Below are 26,210 nucleotides of genomic sequence, written 5' to 3' on the forward strand. Positions count from 1 at the left end.
TATGCAGAGGTTTTACAAATAAGAAAATCTCTAATTTTTAAATCTGCTTTTCACAGAAGTAGTGCTGCACAATTCATGAAAAAAATTTCAATTCAATTTGGCCTATTGCATTGAGTTTTCGATTTGATTCACTTTTCTTGCCCAATCGGGCGTTTTTTTCAAATGGGCTGGCGGATTTATTTTTGTAGCTACTCCAACCCCACGCTGGTGCTGTGGTGTAAACAAAACAAAAAATACTTTTCCTCTCTCTCCCCATCTTTTATGAATGCATAATGTAGGTTTTAGCCAGGGCTGTTGAGTCGGTAGATAAATCCTTTAACTCCTCAGTTTCTGGTACCCACGACTCCGACTCCAGGTACCCAAAATTGTCTCTGACTCCTCGACTCCACTCCTGGTTTTAGCGCCAGCAGCGGCGTTAACTGCTCCAATGCTTATAGAATTCCTAGGAGCGTCAGAGCAGTTCCTGCTGCTGCCGGCGCTAAAACCCACACTACGTTTGTAAAGAGGGGGGTCTGTTAGGTCCTAGCTCACACTCGCTGTCTAACACCAGCTCTGGCAGGATACACATTTCAAATCTAACATGTTGTAATCACAAAGCAGTAAATAAATTTCTTTTTCTACCTTTTGTTGTCTGGTCATTTTATTATTCAAATCATGTTGGTTTCAGGCTCTAGTTTTTGTTTGTCTTCTGTTGACTCACTCACCAGGGTCTCCTGCCCATTTGACGTTTTCTTTTTTTCTCTGTGCTCACCTTTTATCTTTCATCTTTGTACCTTCCCTTCCACTGCCATATCCAACATTTCTGTTTCTTTCCCACTATCCCCCTGTACAGCAGCTTTCCATCCCTCTCTCCCTGCCTTGTGCACTGGGTCTAGAGAATGACACAGGGACAAATTTGTCCTCGTCCCGTCCCCATGAGTTTTGTCGCTGTCCCTGTCCTGTAAGCCCTGCCTTAACCGCACAAGCCTTGAACACTTATGATTTTAAAGTGTTTGAGACTTGTGCAGATGAGGATGGAGCTTGCAGGAATGGGGCAGGGACAGGAAAAGAACTTGTGGGGACGGGACAGGAAAATTAGTTCCTGCTGGATGGGGAAAAATTTGTCCTTGTGTCATTCTCTACCTGGGTCAAACCTCTCTATTCTCCTCCATGCGGCATCTCTCCCTTCCTCCCCTCCATTATCATGTGTAACATTTCTTTCCCTCTCCCCAAGCACCATCTCTCCCTGTCCCTTCACCCTATGTCCACAATTTCTCTCTCTCTTCTCTATGCATGTCTCCCTCCCCCCCACACTATATGCAAGATTTATCCCGTTCACTCCTTTTTTACCTTTTTGTTGCATCTCTCCCTTCATCTCCTCCACCCCATGTCCAACAATTCTTCCTTTCTCCTCTCTCCCCCCATCTACAACAGCTTTCCATCTCTCCTATCCCCCTGTACAGCAGCTTTCCATCCCTCCCTCCCTCCCATCCCCCTGAGTAGCAGCTTTCCCTGTTCAGAGTGCTGCCTCTTCCTGTTGGAAACTGCCATTGCTGCTGCCACTTTAGGAGGCCCGGAGATATTGTCAGGACTCACTGAATCAGTGAGTTTGATATTTCCAACAAACAAATCAATTCAAATCGATTCACCGATTCAGATACATGTGCTAGACGCCCAAAGTTGGCAGTGGAAAAATGTCCATTCTTGAAAATACATCTAGAAATGTTTTTTTTTTCCCCCCCATAATCGTCCATCTGGACATCTAGGCCATTGATCGTCCAGACTGCCAGCACATCTATCTTTATACCACATTTCCATCCAAAAATTCATCTAAGTCCCAAACATCCAGAACAAGACTAGTTGGACTTGGGAAGGACCAGCATTGTGATGGACTGGCCACTCAGACATGGCAACAGAGCAGTGGGGCACCTTACAGGACACTGTTGTGAACTTCACAAAAAGGGTGCCACATAAACATCTAACCAGAACTCCCTTATAGGATATGGTGAGCCCCCCCCCAAAAAAAACACTCCCAAAACCCAGTATACCACCTGTCTATAACCCCAATAGCCCTTTTGGCTTCAGGTGCCACCTATATAGCAGTACAGTAGGGTTTGGGGGGTGTTTTTGGTGGGCTCACATTTTCCACCATGAATGTAGTGGTTAGAGTGGTTTATGGGCCTGGATCCTCCTCTCTATGGCCCACTAGCACACCCCCCAGGCTACTTAAAACAGCTGTATGCAGCTCTTCTAGGCTTTCCTATAGCAGGTGCTGTTGTTCCGGAGTCAGTATGTACGTTTTTATTCTGATATTTCTGACAGTGTGAGGGGGTCAGTGATCACTGGAAGAGTGTATGGGGGTCTTTACATTGTCTCTGAAGTGGTTATCTGGTCACTAAGGATACCTTTTTGGCATTTATACCTGCTTTTACATCATCTAACTCTTAACACATGTTTCATCCAGAAAGTCTCATGAAACATTTGATTATCCCTGCAGGACAACTAAGTCAAGGTTGGCCCACATCCCGTCCAAATACCACCCTAACCACTCCTCCAGATACGCCTCTTTTAGCTCTGGGCGCACAGTGGCATTCAGAGGCCTAAAAAGTCCCTGGATATGCACAGAAAGTTGGTTTGATTATCGGCACTTGGACGACCTGTCTTTTAGGTTGTTCAAGTGCCGACTTGGGCTGGTTTTTAGATGTGTTTAAGTTTCAATTATGAGCCCCTTAGTGTTGTATCATAATGGGTAGAAATGGGAGCCAATATTTAGGTAACTAGAGAAAATACAGCATTTATTTTGTTGTACAGCGCTGTGTATGCCTTTCAGTGCTATAGAAATGATAAATAGTAGTAGCCCTTGGTTGAAGTGGATTGTAATCAGAGATGTGAAATTTTCTGTTTATTTATTTATTTGAATTTATATCCCGTCCTCCCAGAAGAGCTCAGAATGGGTTACGAGTTTACATACATAATAAAGTAGAACAGGGTATAATAATGTAGAGCATGACAGTACATTTTAGGTCATAACATGATAGCACAATACATAGGGGAGCATGATAGTAGTCAAAAAGCATGGCAATACTTAACACGATATGACAGGACAAGACCTCATACAACATTGGGTGGTGATGTTATGAGTTTGGAATGACATTGCGGTAACTAATAGAGCTTGACAGTACATTATAATATGGTTTGTTCTTTATTATATCCTTTAGAACCTAACGGATGTAGCGGTATATAAGAAATAAATTACATTACATTACATTACATTTAGGAGCTGAGGGCTGATATATTAGCAAATTTAAATTATTTATTTAAGCGTGAGCAAACATGTTTATCTTGTTGCTGATGTCAAATGTTCCATATGTGTTTCTGCAACCTTTCTCAGATTCAGTAATGCTAAATGAGTGGACTTTCCCCATTCATATACTGGAGAATGGGGGCTGACTTGTCACCTATATCCACTAGTAAAGGGGGATCTCTTTCTCCAAGATACCTTGTGGCTTCTTGGCTGCATTTTCTAATGTGGAATTCAGTTTTTATTCATCCGAGGTGGCAAATAAGATTTTACTGGAAATGTTTCTGTTGCAGGTAAATCAAGACCAATGTGATTAGTTTTCATGATTATTATGGTTTGATATACCGCTTTAATGCCAAAGCGGTTTACAATATAAAACAATTTTTAAAACAAACAAAAATTGTCACAACATGGCACAAGAGGAAGAAAGGGAGGGTTTACAATTTATAAAATAAAAATGGAGAAGGGGAAGACTTGGGTGATCCATTTATCTAAGTCTCAAAAGCATCCTTAAAAGATTTAAGGCTAGTTTTAAAAATGATTAGAGTTAGTTTCCAGTTTTAACACTAACCCCCTCTTCTATGAAACCACGCTAGTGGTTTTTAGCGCAGAGAGCCGCGCTGAATGGCCCGTGCTGCTCCCGACGCTCATTGAGTTCCTGTGAGCGTCGGGAGCAGTGTGGCTCTCTGCGCTAAAAACCGCTAGTGCGGTTTTATAGAAGAGGGAGTAAGGGGAGGACATTCCATAGAATAGAAATGACTACAGAATAAATAGTTTTGTGAGTTGTGTCATAAAATAACTGACAAACAGATGGAACAGAAAGAAGATGTTGCTGAGATGATTGTAAAGTAAGCAAGGTTTCATATGGGATCAGAAGTCTGTCGATAAATGAAGGAGAGTGATTGGCCTGAATGTTGAATGCAAGAAAGAGAATTTTAAATGTGATTCTGTGGGAGCTGGGCAACCGGTGGGCCTTTTTGACATGGTCAAACTTCTTTGCAGTATTTTTAATAATTTGTAATCTAATCTCTTCTGGATTCCTTCAAGAGTATTAAACTTCATGAAATCATCAAGAAGAGGTTTAATTCATGAGAAGTATCATTGTGTTAACAGTAATATGAATATTTGTTGTGTCCTGTTACCGTATTACTCCTGATGCTATCAGCAAGGCAAGTGCTCTTTCTTAGTGTTTCACATACAGTGGTGCTTTTGTGCCTCTCAGATCATGTATATTTTATAGTAAAATACAGGCATACTAACACATCTTGCATTTGAATACTTGCTTTTCCAAATTAAGATGAAGCCAAGGTATATAACAGATATTTCCATTTCCCAGATGGTTTATAAGCTAAATTTATACCCGAGATAATGCAGGGTTAAAGTGACTTGCTCAAGGTTACAAGGAGAGTCAGTGGGAAAACTGGGATTTGAATAATAGCTTCCAAGGTTTTGAAAAATTTCTGACAGAAGATAAGGAGGCAATACTATTGTGCCCTAAAATTGGCCCTGAAGCAGTGGACAAACTAGCGGTCCACGAAATGCCAGCCGCGTCGGCTCCAGTTCCAGCTCCGAGAGTAGGGAACAGCTCCGATCCTGGTTCAGGTAGTTTATGGTGGCACACAGTAAATGAAATCTATGATTGAAAACTGAACTACAAACACTAAACATAAGTAAACCTCTGGCTAGTTTTTCAAACTGTGAAGTGGTCTGTATTCAGAGTTGAATATATTAATCACAAGTTACAATTAAGAAAAAAAGATAAAATAAGTTAAAAATAGTAAAAGAGTTATAAGTTAAAGACTAATAGTAAAAATGCACTAAGCAGGTTTTTGGCCAGTGATTGTAGCATGGAGTATATATTTGGACTATATCTACGCTGACAGTGAATGTCGATGAGACTATAAGCGTAGTACTCCTTAACTCTGAGGCCTTTTCCTGCATAAACAGTGTGCTTTAAAAAAATGCTTACAAAATATTCAACACATGATTAATCAACTGGTTTAAGAAGAATATAAGAATGAGTAACAGAATATAGATCGTTTCATACGAGTGGAGTATTGATTTTTATTGTAAACTGACTACCAATACCACTCAGTTATAATCTCTTGAAGCTTTGTTTCCAAGGTTCTTGGCCTGTTTTCCTCAAACCACTAGATTAGATTAATGCAATTAAAAAGGAAATCAGTTGAGATCTTAGCTTGGCAGAAACACTGTTACAAAAGGCTCTACATGCAGATATAGGTAGAGGCTGCATCTCTCATTTATATAAGGCCTTATTGGTGAGAGAGGCCAATGGGAACAGCTGCTTGGGAAAATGTAGCAATCTAAGCAGTGGGAAGTTATATATAGGTGTCTATTTAGAGGTACCTTTTTTTCAAACTTGATTGAAAATGGTTGCAAACTTTATTATATGTGGTATTATACCCCCTCTAGACTTTAATGCTTTTATGGGTCTGGATCAGGATTTTGCTGACGGCATGTGGCTTTCAGGGAGATTTTTGCCATATATGGTGGACCTGTCCAGTGATACGAGTCTACTGGCAAAAGGTGGGACAACTGGTGGTTCGGCTAACGAGTCACTATTTTCCTATATTGATGGAATGCTGTCTATTGAATGCACCAGTTCTGGGATTTCCAGTAGCGGAGTCCAAATTTACAGCCTTTGTATTCACAGCAGCGCATTTGGCTATAGAAGACGGTCCAGATGCCTAATTTATTGTTGTGTGGAAAAGTTGTAGTGGGCACAAAATGGTAGGGATTACTAGTCCAATGTTCTTGGGGGAATTCTGCACCAAAAAATGTAAACTTCTGCCATCTTTGAGTAGGAACTTTTATTGGTATTCTAAATTAAGTGAAGACGGATACACTGTACTTTGTTGAGAAAATCACTGGCAATTCATTTTCCCTACGAAAATATCTATTTTTAGTGAGTTGTAGCCCTCTTGTGGCTGAAATCATTTATTATGGCAGTGCAGATAATCTTTTGATCCCACTTTGCCGCACGATTCTTGTGCAAAGTGGGAATCGAAACCAACACAATTCCTTTTTTTTTTTTATGTCCTGGCAGTTTTCTTCCTCTCCTTTTGAGCCACCAACTCAACTGGAACCAGGACCTAGATAATACTTCCACGAGACTTCATTTCCAAACAACTTAAGGACCCCTCCCCCCCCCGGTACTCAACTTACCCATTTGGCCCCGTGGTCACGGCGCACCTGAGTCGGAACCATGCACGGGGCTCTTTCTGAAACGCAAATCCAGCTTACTAGTCGTTACCCTCCTGCTGCCCGCGCACTTTTGCCATCCGCAATATGGCGCCCGAGCGGAAGCTCCTGGGAAGGGAAGGGCGTTCACTCTGTGACCTCACAGTTCGCTAGTCACGATTTCCTCTGCGTGTGGCGCATGCGCGGCTGCCGGCCAGTTGTTCCTGGACGCCGAGAGAGGCGGGGAGGACCTGGCGGAGCTCTTCCCTTCCGGGCGCTTCCCCTGAGTCTCCCGAGACGCACTGTCGCCTGACTAACCGCCGGCATGTACGGGCCGCTGGAGGATTTCCGCTCGCCGCCGCCGCGGGATTTCAACGGCATCGTCCAGATCTGCAGCGGCAACGTCCAGAGAATCACCCACAACAGTGAGTGCCCGGGGGCCCGGCCTCCCCAGCCGTGTACACCCCCCCACCCCCTTCCCCTCTGCCGGTTCTACTTCACACCGGCGCCCGGTACACCCAGCCCCGTCAAATTGTCCCTAGGGCTGTCAGTATTGGTAAGCATTATCCTGCCCACCAAGGGCCACTGCGTTTCCTCCTTCCCCCCCTCCCCCATAGCCCATCCTATTCCGCAACCTGTCAACACAGCTCCACAAACGCCCAGCCTAACAAAAATTCTCGATCTGTCCTACATACAGACCTCAATCCCTCCTAACCGAGTCCCACAGCCTATCCTTCCCAATCTTACATAGTAACATAGTAGATGACGGCAGACAAAGATCCGAATGGTCCATCCAGTCTGCCCAACCTGATTCAATTTAAATTTTTTTTTTCTTCTTAGCTATTTCTGGGCAAGAATCCAAAGCTCTACCCGGTACTGTGCTTGGGTTCCCACTGCCAAAATCTCTGTTAAAACCTACTCCATCCCATCTAAATTAGAGAATAACCGGATAACCGCGGGAAATAATCCCATGTCATTTTCTAGTGCCTATGTCAACCTCAGTTCTTCTACACCAGCATTCTTCAAAGCAAAGCTTGCGGGTCAGTGGTTGTGGCCATTCATACTCTGATTCTTCCCTCTCTCCTTAAAGAATGACATGAAGATGGTTTCCCGCGGTTATCCGCAGGGATAGGAAAGATGATGAATTTTGTCACCGTGTCATTCTCTAATCTAAATCCTCTTTAGATGGGATGGAGTAGGTTGAAGCCCTCTCTAGCCCATCCTCCCCCAAACGGCCATATACAGACACAGACCATGCGAGTCTGCCCAGTACTGGCCTTAGTTCAATATTTAATATTATTTTCTGATTCTAGATCCTCTGTGTTCATCCCACGCTTCCTTGAACTCAGTCACCGTTTTTCTCTCCACCATCTCTCTCGGGAGCGCATTCCAGGCATCCACCACCCTCTCCATAAAGTAGAATTTCCTAACATTGCTCTTGAATCTACCACCCCTCAACCTCAAATTATGTCCTTTGGTTTTACCATTTTCCTTTCTCTGGAAAAGATTTTGTTCTACGTTAATACCCTTCAAGTATTTGAACGTCTGAATCATATCTACCCTGTCCCTCCTTTCCTCTAAGGTATACATATTTGAACGTCTGAATCATATCTCCCCATCCCTCCTTTCCTCTAGGGTATACATATTCAGGGCTTCCAGTCTCTCATACGTCTTCTGGCGCAAGCCTCCTATCATTTTCGTCGCCCTCCTCTGGACTGCTTCAAGTCTTCTTACGTCCTTCACCAGATACGGTCTCCAAAACTGAACACAATACTCCAAATGGGGCCTTACCAATGACCTGTACAGGGGCATCAACACCTTCTTCCTTCTACTGGCTACACCTCTCTTTATACAGCCCAGCATCCTTCTGGCAGCAGCCACTGCCTTGTCACACTGTTTTTTCATCTTTAAATCTTCGGACACTATCACCCCCAAGGTCCCTCTCCCCATCCGTGCATATCAGCTTCTCACCTCCCAGCATATATGGTTCCTTCCGATTATTAATCCCCAAATGCATTACCTCTACACTGTTTTATTATTGCTTCCCATCTTGACATCTCAGCCTGTCCCTAGAATCCTCTGACTTATTACTTGTATCCCACCATCTGTGCTGCCCCATTTCCGTCTTTACCCTCCTCCTTCTCTTCTATATCTTCATTATAATACTTAATTCATCCAGCCTCCATATTTACATTGTGATGTGTTCTACATATCTAAAGCTCCACCCTAACCTTTGCTTTCTAAACTCATACCAAATCCCTATCATCTATATCCTATACTAACTCGACCTATTCCTCCAAAACAAGCCTTATTGCCTCAAATTAACCCTCCCCAAGCAATCTCCAGATTGTAATTTCTTCTTCTGTGCTAGCCCTTCTTATGGTCTTTTCAATTTGTCCCCATAGCACCAACCTCCCTTATAATAGGACCTAACATGTACTCCCCCCCTCCCCCGTCCTGTTTTGGATCTAAACTAATGTTACAACAATGATATTGGGTAATAGACAGAGACAACTCTGTCTTTTCCACTCTTTCTGTGCTCCTCTTTCCTGATTCTAAAGGGTTCTTTTACTAAGGCATGCTAATGATTGCTGCAGCTAAATGTCAAGAAGCCTATGAGGCTCATAATCAAAAAACATAGATGTCTAAAAAGCATGAGGGGCCTTAGGCATCTGAGCCAATCAGAGCCTTAGGCCCCGCCCCTGTGCATCCCAGAATGCACCAGGAAGGCCCGCCATTTTTGAGTGGCAAGTTTACTGGTAGGAGGGTGTATGCATCCCTCTGGCCAGACTTTCATCTTAAAAGATACTGTTGTGTGTGGGAGGGCTGGGGGGGGTCTACAGGTAGGGGGGTCTGGAGGGGGGTGTTGCTGGGTGGGGGGGGGGTGATGGCAGGAGGGAGTGGGCATCCCTCCTGCTGGGGGATTTATCAGGGGGTTCGGGGATGGCTGTGGGAGGGAGTGGGCATCTCTCTTGCCAGCTGACTTTGCAGCGCGGTGGAGGCGGGGCCGTGGCTGCTCAGCTGTTTGCAGCAGGAAGATTTCCTTGCCGTGATCAGTTCAGCGGCTGCATCCTGATTGGCTGGTTAGACAGCGGTAAGACACCATTTATAGAATTTGCTCCATTGTGAATATCTCGACAGGTACAAAGGGCCTGCTTTAGAAACATGTCCCTTGTACATTGCCAGAAAACCCATAATCTTTACTAGAATGCTTGCAGAAAATATCTGCTCTGTGTATGTCTCATGGGTTGAATCTTCAAAGTCTGTTTAATATGTAGGTTCAGTTGTGATTATGTAACGTTTAGCTGACCGATTATGGGGAGCAGAATCTATGTTATTTGTGGAAACAGGCAGTCGGGATCACATGCTCTATCATGGGAATGTGAACTTATTTTAAAGGCAAATATTTTTTTTAACACAAATCTCCTTTTTCTGAGTCTGGTTTTTGGGAACAATTTAAAAGCCATACTTAGTACTAGAACGAGCACATGTGATCTCATGAATAGAGCTACAGATAACTGGATTTGAAATAGTTTCCTTATTTCTTTCAAGATTTATTTGAAGAGTAAAAGTGGAATCTGTTGATGATAGGCATGGTCAGTGAACCTTCATCACAGGAATATGAGGGTTTGGGGGCACTGCCATCCTTCACCATCATTTCCAGATCAAAGGCAAGCTTGACCTAGGTTGGATTCTTGGTTTAGTTGGGGTTTTTTTTCTCTTTGGGTTCATTGGGAATGTTGCAGAGGCAGTGATTACAATGTCTTTGCGGAGGGAAGGGGGTGTCGCAGAAGAGGGGAAGAAATCACTGCATATTGGTGTCATCTAGTAGCTGAATCCAAAGCCTATGATTGCAGGATTCTAAAAACCATGTCTCCCCCCCCCCACCTAGCTGACAACTGTTGCTGCAATGAGCAGACTGAAGTAAGAGACAGAAAAAAAATAGCACTAATAAGACCATAAAGAAGAATTTATTGACAAACCAAGAGTCTTGTGGGGTATGTTTCATCTCTTTTTGGACCTTGGTTCTCTGCCCTGAATCTCTCCCAGTTTGCAAATGGTTCTTTTTTTTTGTTTGTTTTTATACTTTTACCATTTCACTAACAATAATAAATGGATGTGTTAGCTGTTTCTGAATTGTGTATATCTATACCTCCCATTTAGGCCTCCTTTTACGAAACTGCGATAGCAGTTTCTAGCGCGGGGAGCCGCGCTGAATGGCCCGCGCTGCTCCCGACGCTTATTGAGGAGCATCGTACTGATTTGCTGCTGCTGTCTTTAACTGCTACAGCACTTTATTCTGGGTTAATAATGCGTTTTTGTGCATGAGTAGGACAAAGAGTTCCTTCAAGATACCTGGAATGTGGTTTTCTGTTGCTCTTGTAGTTGCTGGGTAGTGATGAAGATAACGTCCATAACTCAAAAATAAAGCTTTATTTCTTTTGTCAGCAGCATATATTAAGTATCTTTTTTTAAACTTTCAGCTGCTCAGATAAAGAGCCTGTTGAGTCAACTGGGAACTAAGCAGGATACCAGCAAGCTGCAGGAAAATTTGTAAGTGTCAAATATGCTCTATCTTTTGTGTGCTTGCAGACTATGCTGATTTTCATTTCTGAGACTGGGAAAAGTCACTGCATTGCAACCTTGATTCAGCAATGGAAACTGGAGCCAAAGACAGTATCAAAATTTAGGAAACCCTGGGGATCTCTGAGGGAGAGGAAGGGATTGAAAAGCTGAGTTAGTGTGGCTGGGCAGATTGGATGCACCGTATGGTCTTTATCTGCCATCGTGGTGTATTTGTTCCTATGTTGGGACATCTTACAAGATGCAATAGCTTATTGAAGGAATAATCCAGAGGGAACTGCTTTTGTTGCAGGTAGAAATATGCTGAAAAAGTACATGAGAATTGCCGCTGCTGGGTCAGACCAGTGGTGGAGAAACAACTTATACATAAATCAAGAGCAGTGGCGTACTAAGAGGGGTGGGGGACAGCCCGCCCCAGGCGCCGTCTTGATGAGGATGCAGGCACCCATTCTCCTCTCTGCTTCTTGGTCCTTTATCCCCCCCCCCCCCCCCGCAGCACGTGCACCCCACTTCCCTTCCCCCGTACCTCTGTAACATTCTTTGTGCAAGCAGCATCCCCCAGCCTGTTGTTGCGCCACCATTGGCTCTTCCTCTGACGTTGCTTCCTGGATCCGCACCTAGGAAGCAACGTCTGAGGAAGAGCCAACGCTGGCGCAACAGCAGCTCGGGGGTTGCTGCCCATGCCAGGAACGTTACAGCGGTACAGGGGAAGGCGGGTGGGATGGGAAAGGAGCGTGTGGGGGGAGCGGCGCCACCGCCCCAGGCGTCTCTCACTCTTGCTTCGCCACTGATCAAAAGCTCTTGGTATAGGACCAGATGTGACTGACTGAGTTAAAAACTGATTGAGCGGGAGTTGACAGTGGTAAATGGCATTCAGTCAGAGGAGAAGGGTGTTATCACTAGTGTTCTTAGGGATTGGTCCTTGGGCTGGGGGGTTCCCCCCCTCCATCATTTTGAAAGCAGTATTGCAGAAGGGCTGCTGGGTAAGATTAACATCTTTGCAGATTCTACCAAAATCTGTCATGGGTTAGACTAAGCTGAATGGTGTAGATAGCATGAGGAAGTCTCTAGGGAAACTTGAGGAATGTTACAGAATTGGGCAACTGAGAATTAATGCTAAAAAAAAAATGCAGGGCCTTGCGTTTGGGCTGAAAAAAAAAAAGTGGTACCATATAGGGGGTGAAGTACTAATCGCATGAAAGAAGAGTGAGACCTGAGAGTGATTGATAGGTGGCCAAATAGGTAGAAAAGTAATGGCAAAAGCCAGAAGAATGCTTGGGTTTAGAGGAGGAGGAATGGCCAGCAGCAAACAGGAGGTGCTAATGCCACTGTGTAAGTCTGTGGTTAGACCTCACTTGGAATACTAATAACAATTCTAGAGTCTGTACCTTCAAAAAGATATAAATGAGACGGAGTCTGTTCGTAAGGTGGTTACTAAAATATTCAGTGGTCTTTGTCATATGGGGACTGGCAAACTTTAATTATGTTTACTTTGGAATATTTAGATTATTAGAGGGTTTGTAAATTGTAACTTGCTCTGTATGGATTTTGGCTGAAAGTGGCATGCCATAAGACCTCGTATATTTATTTATTTAAGTATTTATATACCACTTATAGCCTATGTAGTTTACATTCAGGTACTCAAGCATTTTCCCTATCTGTCCTGGTGGGTTCTATCTAATGTACCTGGGGCAATGGGATTGAGTGACTTGCCCAGGGTCCCAAGGAGCAGTGTGAGGTTGGACCCCCAAACCTCAGGAGGCTGAGGCTGTAGTTCTAACCACTGCGCCACACACTCACCCATTAACTCCATGAAAGGGGAACTATGATGGGGACATTTAAATACCTCTGTGGCATAAATGCACAGGAGACAAGTTTCTTTCAATTGAATGGAAGCCCTGGAGCAAGGGGGCATAACAAAAAAGTGAAAGGGGGTAGATTTAGGAGTAATCTAAGGAAATATTTCTTTACAGAAAGGGTGGTGGATATGCGAAATGTCCTACCAACAGAGATGGAGACTACGACTGAATTTGAATTCAGGAAAACATGGCGCAAGCATAGAAGATCGCTAAGGGAGAGGAAAGGCTAGGAAACCTTAAAAGGTGTAGATGGGCAAACTGGATAAGCCATATCATTTTATCCCAGGACAAGCAGGCATGATATTCTCACATGTGGGTGACGTCATCTACGGAGCCCCGCGCGGACAGCTTTTCAAGCAAACTTGATTGGAAGTTTCAAGTTTGCACACTGCACCACGCATGTGCTAGCCTTCCTGCCCACTAGAGGGCGCATCCCCACCTCGTGGTCCTCAGTTCAATTTCATCCGCGGAGCCAGAAGCCCTGTGGAAAATTGTGCTCTGCATTTGCCTTCTGTCGCCGCGGCTGTGTCCTAATTTCGACGCGGTCGCTGCGTTTTGTTGTTTTCTTTTAATTGTTCGTTCTTCTAAAACTGGATAAGCCATATCATTTTATCTGCCATTGTATTCTCTGTTTCCATATTTAAACATACCTGTAGGCATAACACCTCTCAGTGTGGCAAGAGGTTTGCATTGTGGAAAAGCAGGCAGACTTGAGAGGAACAACTTCAGACAGTTGAATAGTTGATCCAGGTTTCCAAGTTTATTTAAAAGTCTGATATACTACTGCCCATTGGAAGGTCTGCTGAGTAGTTTACAAAGCTAAAAATTCTATAGTAGTGAAAAGAACTGCATTTTTGTCCAAAAAGGATAGAAAGAAGAAAAGAAATAGAAAACGAATTTACCAATTTTTCTTTTTATTATCAGCCATAAGATAGTCCTATCCTAAATAATGGGGTCCTTTTATCAAGCTGCGGTAGGGGTTTAACGCGTGTAATACCACGCGTTAAACCGCCTGCCGCGCTAGCCGCTAACGCCTGCATTGAGCAGGCGTTAGTTTTTTAGCCGCCGCAGGGGTTAGCGCGTGATGAAATGTCCAACGTGCTAACCCCGCTAGTGCAGTTTGATGAAAGGACCCCAAAATCATAATAACCAAAGATTAATTCATATTTGGTGGCATCCACCCCGGTGTCCAGATCACATCTAACGAACGCAGATTCACCTAAAAAAAAAAATAAAAAAATTTATGTTCCAAAGGCATCATGAAATATAAATGCTTTTAACCGAGTCTTAAAAGTTACTAGAGATGATTCCAGATATAAGTATTGATGCACTTCATTCCAAAGAGAAGGCCCTGTAACTCTAAATATTGTTACTCTAATATCAGGGCAAATCAAAAATTAAAGGCAATGGTTAAATTATGCGATAACTGTAACAGAGCTGGTGAAATGCAACATATGTATTCGTACATTGCCTGTTGGATAGTTCGTCTCTATGCACAGTGCAGTGCTCGGCCTTGAGTCATATGGCAACCACGAGGTCAGAAACATGGACACTCCATTGCAAGATTACACCATCGAAATGCAACATGCAGTAGAGCACTTTGGACAGAGAGAGTGAAACCTGTGGAAATTCATCATTGGATATTGACTCAGTATGGACATAGCACCATGAATCAAGTAAAAAGGTTTAAAGCGAGAAGAACAAATGTAATTGATGAAGGTCGCTCTTCCGGTCGCCCATCAACATCGCGCACACAAGAGCACAGTGGCAGGACATATGCCTTGATTAGAGAGACCAACAGGTAACGGTGCCTCAATTGGCTGCAAATTTGAATATCAAGTATGGATCTGCGTTTGCCATGATGACTCGGGATACAGGAAAGTCTGTGCATGATGGATTCCAAACAGCTTACTGATCTGTACAAGCAACAGTGTGTGGAGGTTGCAACACAGTTCCTGAGACGTTATGAAGATCTGAGTGTTCTGGAGAGAATTGTCACTGGCGATGAGACATGGGCGCATTACTGCAACCCAGGAGAGCAAAAAACAAAACACAATGAAGGAAAGGAAGCAGTGCTTTTCTGTCTTCAAGAGCTGCCAAAAAAACTTCTCGGCAGAAATGCAGAATCTAGTTGAACAATACAACAAATGCATTATCTTGCATAGGCACATTGTAGAAAAGTGATATTTTCAATTGCTCACAGTTACTTTTATTAAAGCCATTAAATGTATTTTGCCTTTACATTTTGATTTATCCTCATAGTACTGTAACGCCTTATTCAAGGGTATTACTCAAAAAGAGATCAGGCATTTACACCTAATTCAAAATGCTTCTGTTAAAATGATCATGAATGCAAAAAAATTTGACCATGTTTCACCGCTTCTTAAAAAATCGCATTGGCTCCCAGTATTGCATAGAATAATTTACAAAATATGTCTGTTATCACTTCAGACTCAACTCTATAAGTCCCCAGCTTTCATCGACAGGATTCTAATTCCCTACGTCTCCACTAGAATACTTCGGTCTAATGACCAATGTTTGCTAACCGTTCCATCACTTAAAACTATTAATACTCGAAGACAATACATTTTTTCTGTTGGGGCCCCTCAATTGTGGAATTCCTTGCTAATCTATTTAAGGGAAGAAAGAAACATTGACAGATTTAAGAGTTGGCTAAAATGCTTTCTTTTTAAAGATGCATTTAACTGCTAGACATTATAAAAACAACAAAACAAAGCCAAAAATCCTTCCTTTTGTATTAAAAAACAAAACCAAAAACCCCTCCTTTTGCAATTTCCCTTGATTGTCTCATTTGCCTTTAATTATTGTATTTCTATCCCACGTATCCTTTTGGTCCCGTCTGTTTTGAAAGACATGTATTTGCTATATGAACTTTTTGTTCCCCTGTATATTGGTGTAAACTGTTTTTTAGAATTGTGCATCACCCTGAATTTATGATTGGGAGATCAATCAAATTTTAAATAAACTTGAAATTTGACCATTAATTGATTTTGTGCTGCTGATCTGAGTGATCTTATAGGAGGATAAGGTATTAGCAATCTATTTTTTTTTTTTTTTTGTATTAGCAATCTAAATAAGGCAAAATGCCCAGATGATGTATTTTGTGGACTAAAAATATAATCAATGATATCCTATGTTGAATTGGAAGGGAGTGTTCCTCTCAAAGTAACAGTGTAACATGATCAAATTTTTTGAAATTTAGTAAGCAATTTAACTGCTACACATTAAATTATCTGAAGTCTTCTGATATCCAATAAGTGAATACAGTTAAAGAGGGAATTGCAGTAATTCAGTTGGCTAATTATGACAAAAGAATGCATCAGCACATGAGGGGCCGAAACAGAAGAGATGCCTAACCAAATAAATCATTCCTAACTTATAAAAACTAGAAATCTGTATCTGAAAAGTCAAAGTATGATCTAGTATTACTCCAAGAATTTTTACAGTAGACTTAAAAATAGTTTTACTATTCCCTATCATCAGAGGAGCTTGTAATTGAGGTGTTCCAGCTCACTTGAGTAACTTGCACAAATCGCTTTGAAAATATTGTTACAGCAAAAAAGAAAAAAAAAAAAGACTTGTTATTGTAGTAATCTTATAATTGACTGAACTACCGTAAGTTAAACCACGATCTAGTTAAAATGTAGATAGAAACCCCAGGTCATTCATGTTTGTTTCATATGGTTTTTTTCTCTTTTTGTTAAGACAACAGATACAACATTCCACAAATCAGATTGCCAAGGAAACAAACCAATGTTTGAAAGAGCTGGGGACCCTGCCTCTGCCGCTGTCTCTCTCGGAGCAGGTTAGTGCTTCAACAGGATGTATCTGCTAAGACTGATGGGTGAGAGAGAAGCTGTAGTGTGATACTCAGAGGAAACATAGAGGAAAACATGTTCATTTGTGTACAGGCCGTTCTCTTGGCTTTTCCTTCCTTTGAATCGCTGATCAGAATCCTCATTATTACCGATTCATATGTGACACTTCAGATCCTCCAGTGTATTTCTCTTGCACCATAGGGAGTAATTTTTTATTATATAAAGGGAACACACTTCCAACTATTAATTAGATAAAGCAACTAGTGTGTATTTTATTATTTTCCTTTCCTGTTGAGGGTGTGACACATTCTTACAATAATATAAGGAAACGGCCTCAAAGACTCAACAAGCATAGAGAGCAGAAAAACTGCCCAAATAAACTACACTCCCCCTCAGTATTTGTGGGGTTTAGAGGCAGAGCCGTCCCGTGAATATTGAAAATTCACGAATAACTTTTGGGCTGACTCTGACCCTCCCCCGCCTCCCTCCCTCTCATGACTACGATGGGAACTCATGGTATGCACAGTGCAGGAGCATAGGAAGATCGCTCCTGCCCCGAAAGATTGCTAGACCACCAGGTAAGGTCTGGGAGGTGGGGGTGATTCTGGTTTTAGGAAATCGAAAATAATCAAAATCGCAAGTCCTAAAACTGCGAATCGGGAGGGGGAAGTGTACGCATTTTTTGAGCACAGAAAACTGTCTTCATTGGCAGCTGTTGCCAGAAAAAAAGAACACAACTAAAAACCCACTTCTTTGTAGGAAAAAATGAAGTGCTACAAAAAAATACCAACTGGCATCACTATTAAGTTGACTATCAAAACAGTCACACCCCAAACAGGAAAGCAAAATTATATACACTAGAACGCCGATTATCTGAATGCTGATTATCCGGATTGCTTTGGGGGTCTCAGTTTATATTTGAGCTCCCCCCCAAAAGTACCTTTCCTATCATTCTCCCTCCCAGCCCCCCTCCCCAAACCAGGAGACTTTTCCCCATTGTCAGCACGCCCCCTACAAGAGAAGACAGCATTCTCCCTCCCTCCCTGAACAGACACTATCAACCCCTCTCCCAGAGCCAGAGGAAGGACACCAGGCCTACCTTGTTTCCTTGGTGGTCTAGCAGCGTTCTGAGGTAGAAGCAATGCCCACTCGCTCCTGCCCATGCTTTTTCAGTGATGAAAATAGCTGCCTAGACTTTCAGTGGTAATCTCAGCAGCTCTTTTTGTCACTGAAAAAGCATAGGCAAGAGTGCGTAGGAATCGCTCTTGTCTTAGTGTGTCTTTCCTCTGGGTCCGGGAGGGGGTTGGTAGTGTCCTTGGGGAGGGAGGGGGAATGTTGCTTTTTCTTGTTGGGGGGGGGGAACTGACAGCATTTTTTAACAGTTATTAAAACAAAACAAAAAATGTCCAATCATTGGATTTTCTATCTTCTGAAGTTATCGGCGTTCTACTGTATAAGAAAAGGTTCTCAAAACTGAAAAACGCAATAGCATCACAAAACAATGCAAAGGAGACTTATCTTTATAGAAAAAAACAAAACTGAACACTTAAACAAATTGTGCCACACCATGAGCACCTGTGTGCCTTTTAAAATAGGCTTCCTCTTCCAGCTTCAGTAGCATGCTCAATGCCCAAGCACAAATTTATACCTGCTCTGAATAAGATGTACCATACAGACTCGAATATAAACCAAGAATTTTAGGCCCAAAAATGAAGGTCTCGGCTTATATTTGGGTCATCGCCCGGCCGTCCCGCCCCCCTCCCGGACTTGTTGCAGGCCTCCGCTGGGCCTGCCATATGGCCTGGTGGGGTTGCTGAGACAGGAGGGATCCCTCCTGTCTACTGTCCCGGCCAACTCTGCCAATTTTTTTACCTTCTTCCCGCCTCCCCCCGTGTACCTTTTTGAATCCCTAGTGGTCCAGCAGTGTACTGGGCAGGAGTGCTGAGCCAGTCCCTGAATGGCTGCCTTGAGTTCTCGTGGCCCAGCGGTGTACTGGGTAGGAGCAACCCTTTCTTTGCTCCTGCCTGGCGCTGAGCCACTTGCTGAATGGCTGTCGCTAGTTCTCGAGTGCAAGCCTTTACCATGACTAATCACCTACTTTTTATTATGTGTTCAAGAGCTTTAATGTGAAATTGATTGGTGATATTGTTCAATCCCTCAGCGGCAGCAGAAGCTACAGAAGGAACGCTTAATGAATGACTTTTCGGCTGCTTTAAACAGCTTCCAGACTGTTCAGAGGAAAGTATCGGAGAAGGAAAAAGAAACAGTGGCCCGTGCGAGAGCTGGTTCTCGCCTTTCAGTAAGTACTGCTGGATTAAGGGAGAGCTGGTTGGAAGAGGGTACAGCCTAGAAATGGAAAAGCTGCTGCTCTTCAGCCAAGCATAGTACAGCAGTTTTAACATTTTGCTCTGTAAAAACCTGAAAAATGTATTTAACTTTTCCGCAAGATGTGGTCTGGAAAGCAAATGTATTAGTTTTGTTTCTTTCTATTATTAGAAATGTGGATTTGCTTTATCCTTTTCCTTTGTTTGGACATTACGAAAAAAAAGGAAATTAGAAACACCTAAAAACCTGGCTATTCTCAAAACTGTAACACTTCCCCCCTCTTAGGCCTCTCACCTTCCCCCTTTACACCTAACTCTTTAATCTCTCCACTGTAGTTCCTCTCTCATCTTTCTTCCTGTAAACCGTGCCGAGCTCCGCATTCGTGGAGATGGTGTGGTATATAAACCCAAGGTTTAGTTTAGTTTAGATGCCTTCAGATAGTGCAGAATACATCTATCAAGATTATCTATGGCGCTAAGAAATATGATCACATTTCACCACTCCTGTTCAGCGCGCATTGGTTACCCGTTGAACATAGAATTAGTTATAAAATCTTACTTTTAACTTTTACAACATGTTTAAATAATCAACCAGAGTTTATTGATAGACTTTTAATTCCCTACAGTCCTTCAGAATCGCTTCGCTAAATGTCACAGAACCTTCTTGTCATACCATCACTAAAATCAATCAACATGCTGCGATCCAACAACTTTGCTGTCACTACCCCTTCTCTTTGGAACTCGCTACGCAATGAATCCGTAATAAATCAAATCAAAATTAAAAATATTCTTGTTCCAGGATGCTTTTGGACAATAATTGTCCTTTTAAGGACTAAAACAAGCTTTGTTGCTTTTTACTCTAACCTATTGTTTTTTCCCTTTTATTGTGCTCTTTTTCTCACCCTTCCTCCCTACTGTTTGAAGTTAGTCCATACATCTCATTATGCGTTTTACTAATCTATGTTGGTATCATTTAGTATCCCTGACTTTTAAATTGTTTATGTAATTTTTATATTGTTCACCGCTTAGAAACCTGATTAAGCGGTTTAAAATTTTTTTAAAAAAATTTGAAACTCGATAAAATAATTGAAATAACTTTTCTTATATTTTACAAAAGTGGAAGACCATTCAAACCAGTTTAGAGCAATAACATGCAATATCAAAATTCTCCGCATCTCATCCAAGTCCCTAATCAAACCTTAAACACAAAAACATGCCTACAAATATTAAATACATAAGAGCAAATAAGATATACAAAAAAATGCCCAAATAAAATGAAATAAGACTCACTAATTACTCATGAATTGCTTGTTTATTATGTGGTTATTCAAGAATAATGAATGTATTTATCCATTAATTCACCCATATCCACAACCTTTTTTTATTATTATTTATTTATATTTTTAAAAATAATTTTCAAGCATACAACACTTGTACAGAAAGATAGATTGAGCAGGTATCTTCAATTTGTATATCAGATTGAACAAAAGGAACAAAACAATATGCTAATCTATCTCAAGTCCTAAGATCGAAGATTACTTCAGAGTGATTAAAAAAGAAAACAAAAAATTATCAATCCTATCAGGAAATTACAGTTTAATAAGTAAGGGAATCTTACACGTTCAGATATCATGATGTTATATTCCTTTCTCAAGATTTTTGAGAGATATAAAACTGGTCAGCTGTGAAGGTTCTAGGAAAACATATTTTAAGGACTGGTATCTAATCACACACTTGCAGGGAAACCTGAAATAGAAAACACCTTCTATCTCTGTTACTGCTGGTCTCAAAATCAAAAACTGACGTCTCCTTTTTTGTGTCTCTCTCGAGACATCTGGAAATATTTGGATTTTATACATATCCACAACCTAATTTGGCTTATTTCAGCTTAACCTGGGTAGGTGGGGCAATCTAATTATCTAATAATGACACTCTTTACAGTGGAAAAAGGCTGGATCAGCTACTTCAATGCTGTCAACAGGCATGTCTTCACCTCTGTTCTAGAGGTGTGCATGGGGTCAAAATCTGGTCCCATCCCTACTTGTCCCCAGTCAATTCTTTTCCATCTCCACCATATTGCTACTATCCTCTTAACCATCCCGTCAATTCTTTCTATCCGTGTACCATCCCCATAGCTTGCTTTCTCATGTCCTTACCCAATCTGCATTTAAAATATTTTGTAAATTCAAACAAAACATAAAATGTATCCTATAACTTATTAAAATTTAACACAAAAACAGGCATATAACTTTGTTAATTGTGCAAGAAAAACATACTATCTATTAACATGTACTGTGAGAAAACAATCATTTGAAAAGTATGTAAACATAATAAACCATATGGTTAGTTATTAGATAACATGCACATCCAGGGAGGGGGTGGGGAGGGAGGTATACAAGGGCTTTAATTAATTATTCTTATGGATGGAAATAGGGGGGAAGGATGATAAATTTTGTGGTTTGATGAATAAGTGTGAATATATATATATATATATATATATATATATATATATATTCCTGTTTAAAATATGTAAAATATAGGACTAAAATGATGGGAAAATTTTATAATTACTTAACGGAGGGAGGGAAATTAATATGTATGAATCTTGAAAAATTTAAGTGATGTTTAATGTGTAAAATGATTAATATATTCTATATTTCACTTATTGAATATATTTTAAAAATGATATTTGAAAAAAAAATATTCTGATGACGTACTGGTGGCAGGAGTTCCAAACAAGGAGCAGGCAACACGTCTCTGTTTCGACCACACTCTGTTGCCAGTAGGTAGTGAGTAAGAGACTAGTAAAATTCCATGTCCAAGCTTGATATGTATGTATCAACTTTGTCGTTCACTGAAGCCATTTCCTGGCTCTTGACTCCTCAAAAAATCTGTCTCTGATTCTTCTTGTCTTGCATGTTTTGTGGGCGGCTCAGCAACCTTGAGTGAAGCTTGATCTGTTGTCAGTGTTCAGTCTGTTTATGGCACTGTTCCACCCTTCAGTTGTCATTAGATCCAAACAACTCTTCAACCTTGGATCCAGCCAGTAAGGGGAGGGGAGCTGTCCGCCCTGGGCTCCAGCACCCCTTCCCTTCTCCTGTACTTTTAAACTTAGGCGCGAGCGGCGTCACTTCCGGGACCCGTGCTTAGCAAGTGACGTCGGAGCGAGCGCCGAAGCCGACGCGGGCAGTAAGTTGGAAGGGGCAATCGGGGGAGGGGCGCCACCGTTCCAGGCGCCGCTCACCCTCGCTATGGCACTGGATCCAGCAACCTTGCCGCCAGGTGTGTTTCTGTAACTGTAAAATAGCGATCCAGATTCTTTAAGGATGCTAATCGCATGGCTGAACTGAGCTTGCAATTGTCAGGTGCTGTTTCTGCTGCTATTGTTAGATGTAGTGAAGGCTTGGTATCTGTCTGCAGTTCTTTCGTAGTCCTGTCAAATGGTTCCGACACCATAACAACTTCTGCCAGCGAAGAGTCATCAATTGCGCACCCAATTTGGTCAGGATCTGCTTGTTCGCACCTAGTTCAATGGCAATTACATACAACTCCTAAATGTTCTTTGCCACAGGTTTCAATATCAGTGGAACGCTGTTCCACCCGAGTTGACACACACTGCTTGAACAGTTTAGAAACATAGAAAGTGACGGCAGATAAGGGCCACGGCCCATCCAGTCTGCCCACACCAATGACCCTCCCTTACCTCTCTCTGTGAAGAGATCCCACGTATTGATCCCATTTAGTCTTAAAATCAGGCACGCTGCTGGCCTCAATTACCTGTAGTGGAAGACTATTCCATCGATCCACCACCCTCTCGGTGAAGAAGTACTTCCTGGTGTCGCTATGCAATTTCCTGCCCCTGATTTTCCACGGATGCCCTCGTGTTGTCGTGGGACCTTTGAAAAAGAAGATATCCTCCTCCACCTCGATATGGCGCGTGAGGTATTTGAACGTCTCGATCATGTCTCCCCTCTCCCTGCGTTCCTCTAGTGTGTAGAGCTGCAATTTATTCAGCCGTTCCTCATTCTGCTGCTAACAGAGTCCTGAGACCATCCGGGTGGCCATTCGCTGGACCGACTCAAGTCTCATCACATCTTTGCGGTAATGTGGCCTCCAGAATTGTACACAGATGGGGGTCTCACCATGGACCTATATAATGACATTATGACTTCGGTTCTTCAGTGAACAGCTGAATTTTGTTCACTTAGTGTAATCACAGTGTTATAAGCTCACTTACCTCGAGTCGCTAGGAAGATCATTCAGATCAACTTCAATTTTTGATGGCTGGCGCCCATGAGAGAACACAAGATCAAAATTATGACTTGTGCAACCTATTCAGTTGCTGCTTTCATATTGGCTTCATTATCGGTCTTGTAGACGAGACTGGCTCGATGGAAATTATACTCTGCCAAAATGCTTGAAACAAATTGATGATGTTCTCAACTGATTTATTGGTGGGCTCCCTTGTTGACAAAATTGCCGAACACATGTGCCAGATTCATCAAGGTGAACTCCTCTTTCATTTTTCTTTTCTTAAACTGAGGTGGTGTCAATATAATCTGAGGTGGTAGGGGCATAATCTGGTCACCCCTGTACTTCATCAGGAAGAGGACAGCTGGTCAGGTAGTGGCTCAAATATAAACTGAGTCACCCATTTCTGGGCCCCAAAAATCTTGATTTTTATTCGAGTATATATGGCAAATGCTCTCAAGTTGTCTGTGTTGTACTATGCAGTGCTTTTACAGATAACACATTACGTGTGGATCATGTGACTCCTTTGTTAGCTGAGCAGCACTAGCTCCCTGTTAGCAGCAGAATTTAAATGCAAAATCCTCAAGCTTGTCCATCATGCTTTGTACCCTAGTTTTCCTGTTTATCTGCATTCCTGTCCAATTCCTCACTCTCTGAGTCATACTTTGAGATCTCGGGTAAATTTTCTAGTTATTCCCTCGCCATCTACTGATAAGAACGGATACTGCACTTAATCTTAGCCAAAAGGCTGTGAAGTGATTTCCCTGCCATCTAAACTCTGTTTTGAGCCTACTTGTTTTGCCTTTCACTGGAACACTTTGCTCTGTGAAACTCTTATAGAGACAAGAAGTGTAAATCTCTAAAGACATGGCTCTGGCCTCAGATAGGCTTACTACTTTTTTCCCCTTTCTCATTTGGTGGATAATATCATATTCTGTTCCCTCCTTTTGTGTTCCATGTATTCAGAGATCTTTGTCTTGTTTTACAGTACAAGTTCAGGTTCCACTAGATCTATAAACTGCCTTGATGGCATACCTTGTTTGAATGGCAGTATGTCAAATAATTTTTTTTATTAACCCTCCCCCTCTCAAACAACATACAGTCCTTGATTCTTGAAATTTACAATTTAATAAAGACAAAGAAAACAGGCAAAACGTACTGGGAGATGGGGAAAAGTGAGGCTTCTTGAAGGGAAAGGGGGAAAAGGGATAGGGCTTGATATACCACCTTTCTGTGATTAGGACCAAAGCAGTTTACATATTAAAGGTACTTTTTTTATACCTGGGACAAGGGAGGGTTAAGTGACTTACCAGAGCGACCAAGATGATAAAGGGGATGGAACTCCTCGCGTATGAGGAAAGACTAAAATGGTTAGGGCTCTTCAGCTTGGAAAAGAGACGGCTGAGGGGAGATATGATTGAAGTCTACAAAATCCTGAGTGGTGTAAAATTGGGTACAGGTGGATTGATTTTTTTACTGCATCAAGATTTACAAAGACTAGGGGACTCTCAGTGAAGTTACAGGAAAATACTTTTAAAACCAATAGGAGGAAAATTTTTTTCACTCAGAGAATAGTTAAGCTCTGGAACGCGTTGCCAGAGGATGTGGTAAGAGCGGATAGCCTAGCTAGGTTTAAGAAAGATTTGGACAAGTTCCTGGAGGAAAAGTCCATAGTCTGTTATTGAGAAAAACTTGGGGGCAGCCACTGCTTGCCCTGGATCGGTAGCATGGAATGATGTTACTACTTCAGATTCCGGAATCTTGTGTTATTCTTTGGGATTTTGGAATTTTGCTGTTCTTTAGGAATCTGAATGGAATGTTGCTACTCCTTTGGTTTTGGCCAGGTACTAGTGACCTGGATTGGCCACCGTGAGAACGGGCCACTGGGCTTGATGGACCATTGGGTCTGACCCAGTAAGGCTATTCTTATGTTCTTAATGTGCTGCAGTAGAAATTGAACGCAGTTTCCAAGTTTTTCAGGCCACTGCACTAACCACTAGGCTGCTACTCCACTCCACTTGAGAATTTATATGGGTGAATGATGATCTATAGATAGAAGCAAAGACTTAAGAATAAAGCAAAACTCTAAGAAATACATTAGTACTTGTTTTGAAAATTTACATTAATGGTGTCTTCAAGCTGCATGCACTGGTAGGTTTATCACATCCCATACCCACTTGAAAGTGTAGTTAGCTCTGCAAGACAGGCTGCTCTTTATTCATCAGCTCAATAAGGATGTTATTGTTGATTTCAGCTGCATCTGGTTCAACTATTTTGGGGTTTTTTTAAATCATCTTATGGAGAACACATTGTGCTTCCTCCTAGCTCACCTTCATAAATTACAGGTTATAGCAAGCAAAATGCAGCAATTAAAGACAAACCTTTCTGTCTTTCAGGGTGAAGAAAGGCACAAGGATGAGCAGCTGGTTTCCTTTGACAGGTAAAGAACTGTGGATTACATAGGCCAATATCTAATTCATGCTACTCTGATAATGAAGTTTACAGCCTTAGATGCTGTGTAGTATCAGATTCATAAATACAATTTTGCTTCTTCCCTCACAAGAATAGCAGGTTAGTTATTTGCTTTTGAGTTTTTCATTAATGATCCAGCCCTTAGGATAGAGAAAGTTTATGACTGAGGTCACATAGAGGTGCATACTTCCAGGGGGTTGGCTGCTTTGCAGTGTGCCCACCAGGACAGCCTGAATTCACTGATCAGAGCTCAGGGACCATTCACTTGGGAGCATGGCTCACCCAAGGTTCGTCCGCTAGTGGGTTGGTGTCCAGGATCAGGGCCAACTGCGTTCCTCTATTCCTTCGTATATACGGCATTTCCTAGTGAGGGTGGAGGTCTCCGGCCGAAGCATTGGGT

At 42.1% G+C, this 26,210-nt stretch overlaps 2 protein-coding genes across 4 annotated transcripts in view; one reads left to right on the top strand and one right to left on the bottom strand.

Annotated features, from left to right (window-relative positions):
* EYA3 (EYA transcriptional coactivator and phosphatase 3) overlaps positions 1 to 6,571 on the bottom strand; it is a 243,135-nt gene extending 236,564 nt beyond the window's left edge. Inside the window, exon 1 of one of the 3 annotated variants that reach the window (XM_033954471.1) lies at positions 6,467 to 6,571. The gene's annotated coding sequence lies outside the window, so the exon portion shown is untranslated. The remainder of the gene's footprint in view (positions 1 to 6,466) is intronic. The other 2 variants (XM_033954464.1, XM_033954461.1) reach the window with 2 other exon arrangements.
* Positions 6,572 to 6,677: 106 nt separating this feature from the next.
* Positions 6,678 to 26,210, top strand: part of STX12 (syntaxin 12) — a 43,792-nt gene continuing 24,259 nt past the window's right edge. The window contains exons 1-5 of the mRNA XM_033957242.1: positions 6,678 to 6,906; positions 10,966 to 11,035; positions 16,651 to 16,750; positions 18,925 to 19,062; positions 25,735 to 25,778. Of these exons, the coding sequence (XP_033813133.1) occupies positions 6,807 to 6,906; positions 10,966 to 11,035; positions 16,651 to 16,750; positions 18,925 to 19,062; positions 25,735 to 25,778 (452 nt within the window). The 5' untranslated portion in view covers positions 6,678 to 6,806. The remainder of the gene's footprint in view (positions 6,907 to 10,965; positions 11,036 to 16,650; positions 16,751 to 18,924; positions 19,063 to 25,734; positions 25,779 to 26,210) is intronic.

This window comes from Geotrypetes seraphini, chromosome 8 (genome assembly GCF_902459505.1).
Source record: "Geotrypetes seraphini chromosome 8, aGeoSer1.1, whole genome shotgun sequence".
Classification (NCBI taxonomy): Eukaryota; Metazoa; Chordata; class Amphibia; order Gymnophiona; family Dermophiidae; genus Geotrypetes; species Geotrypetes seraphini.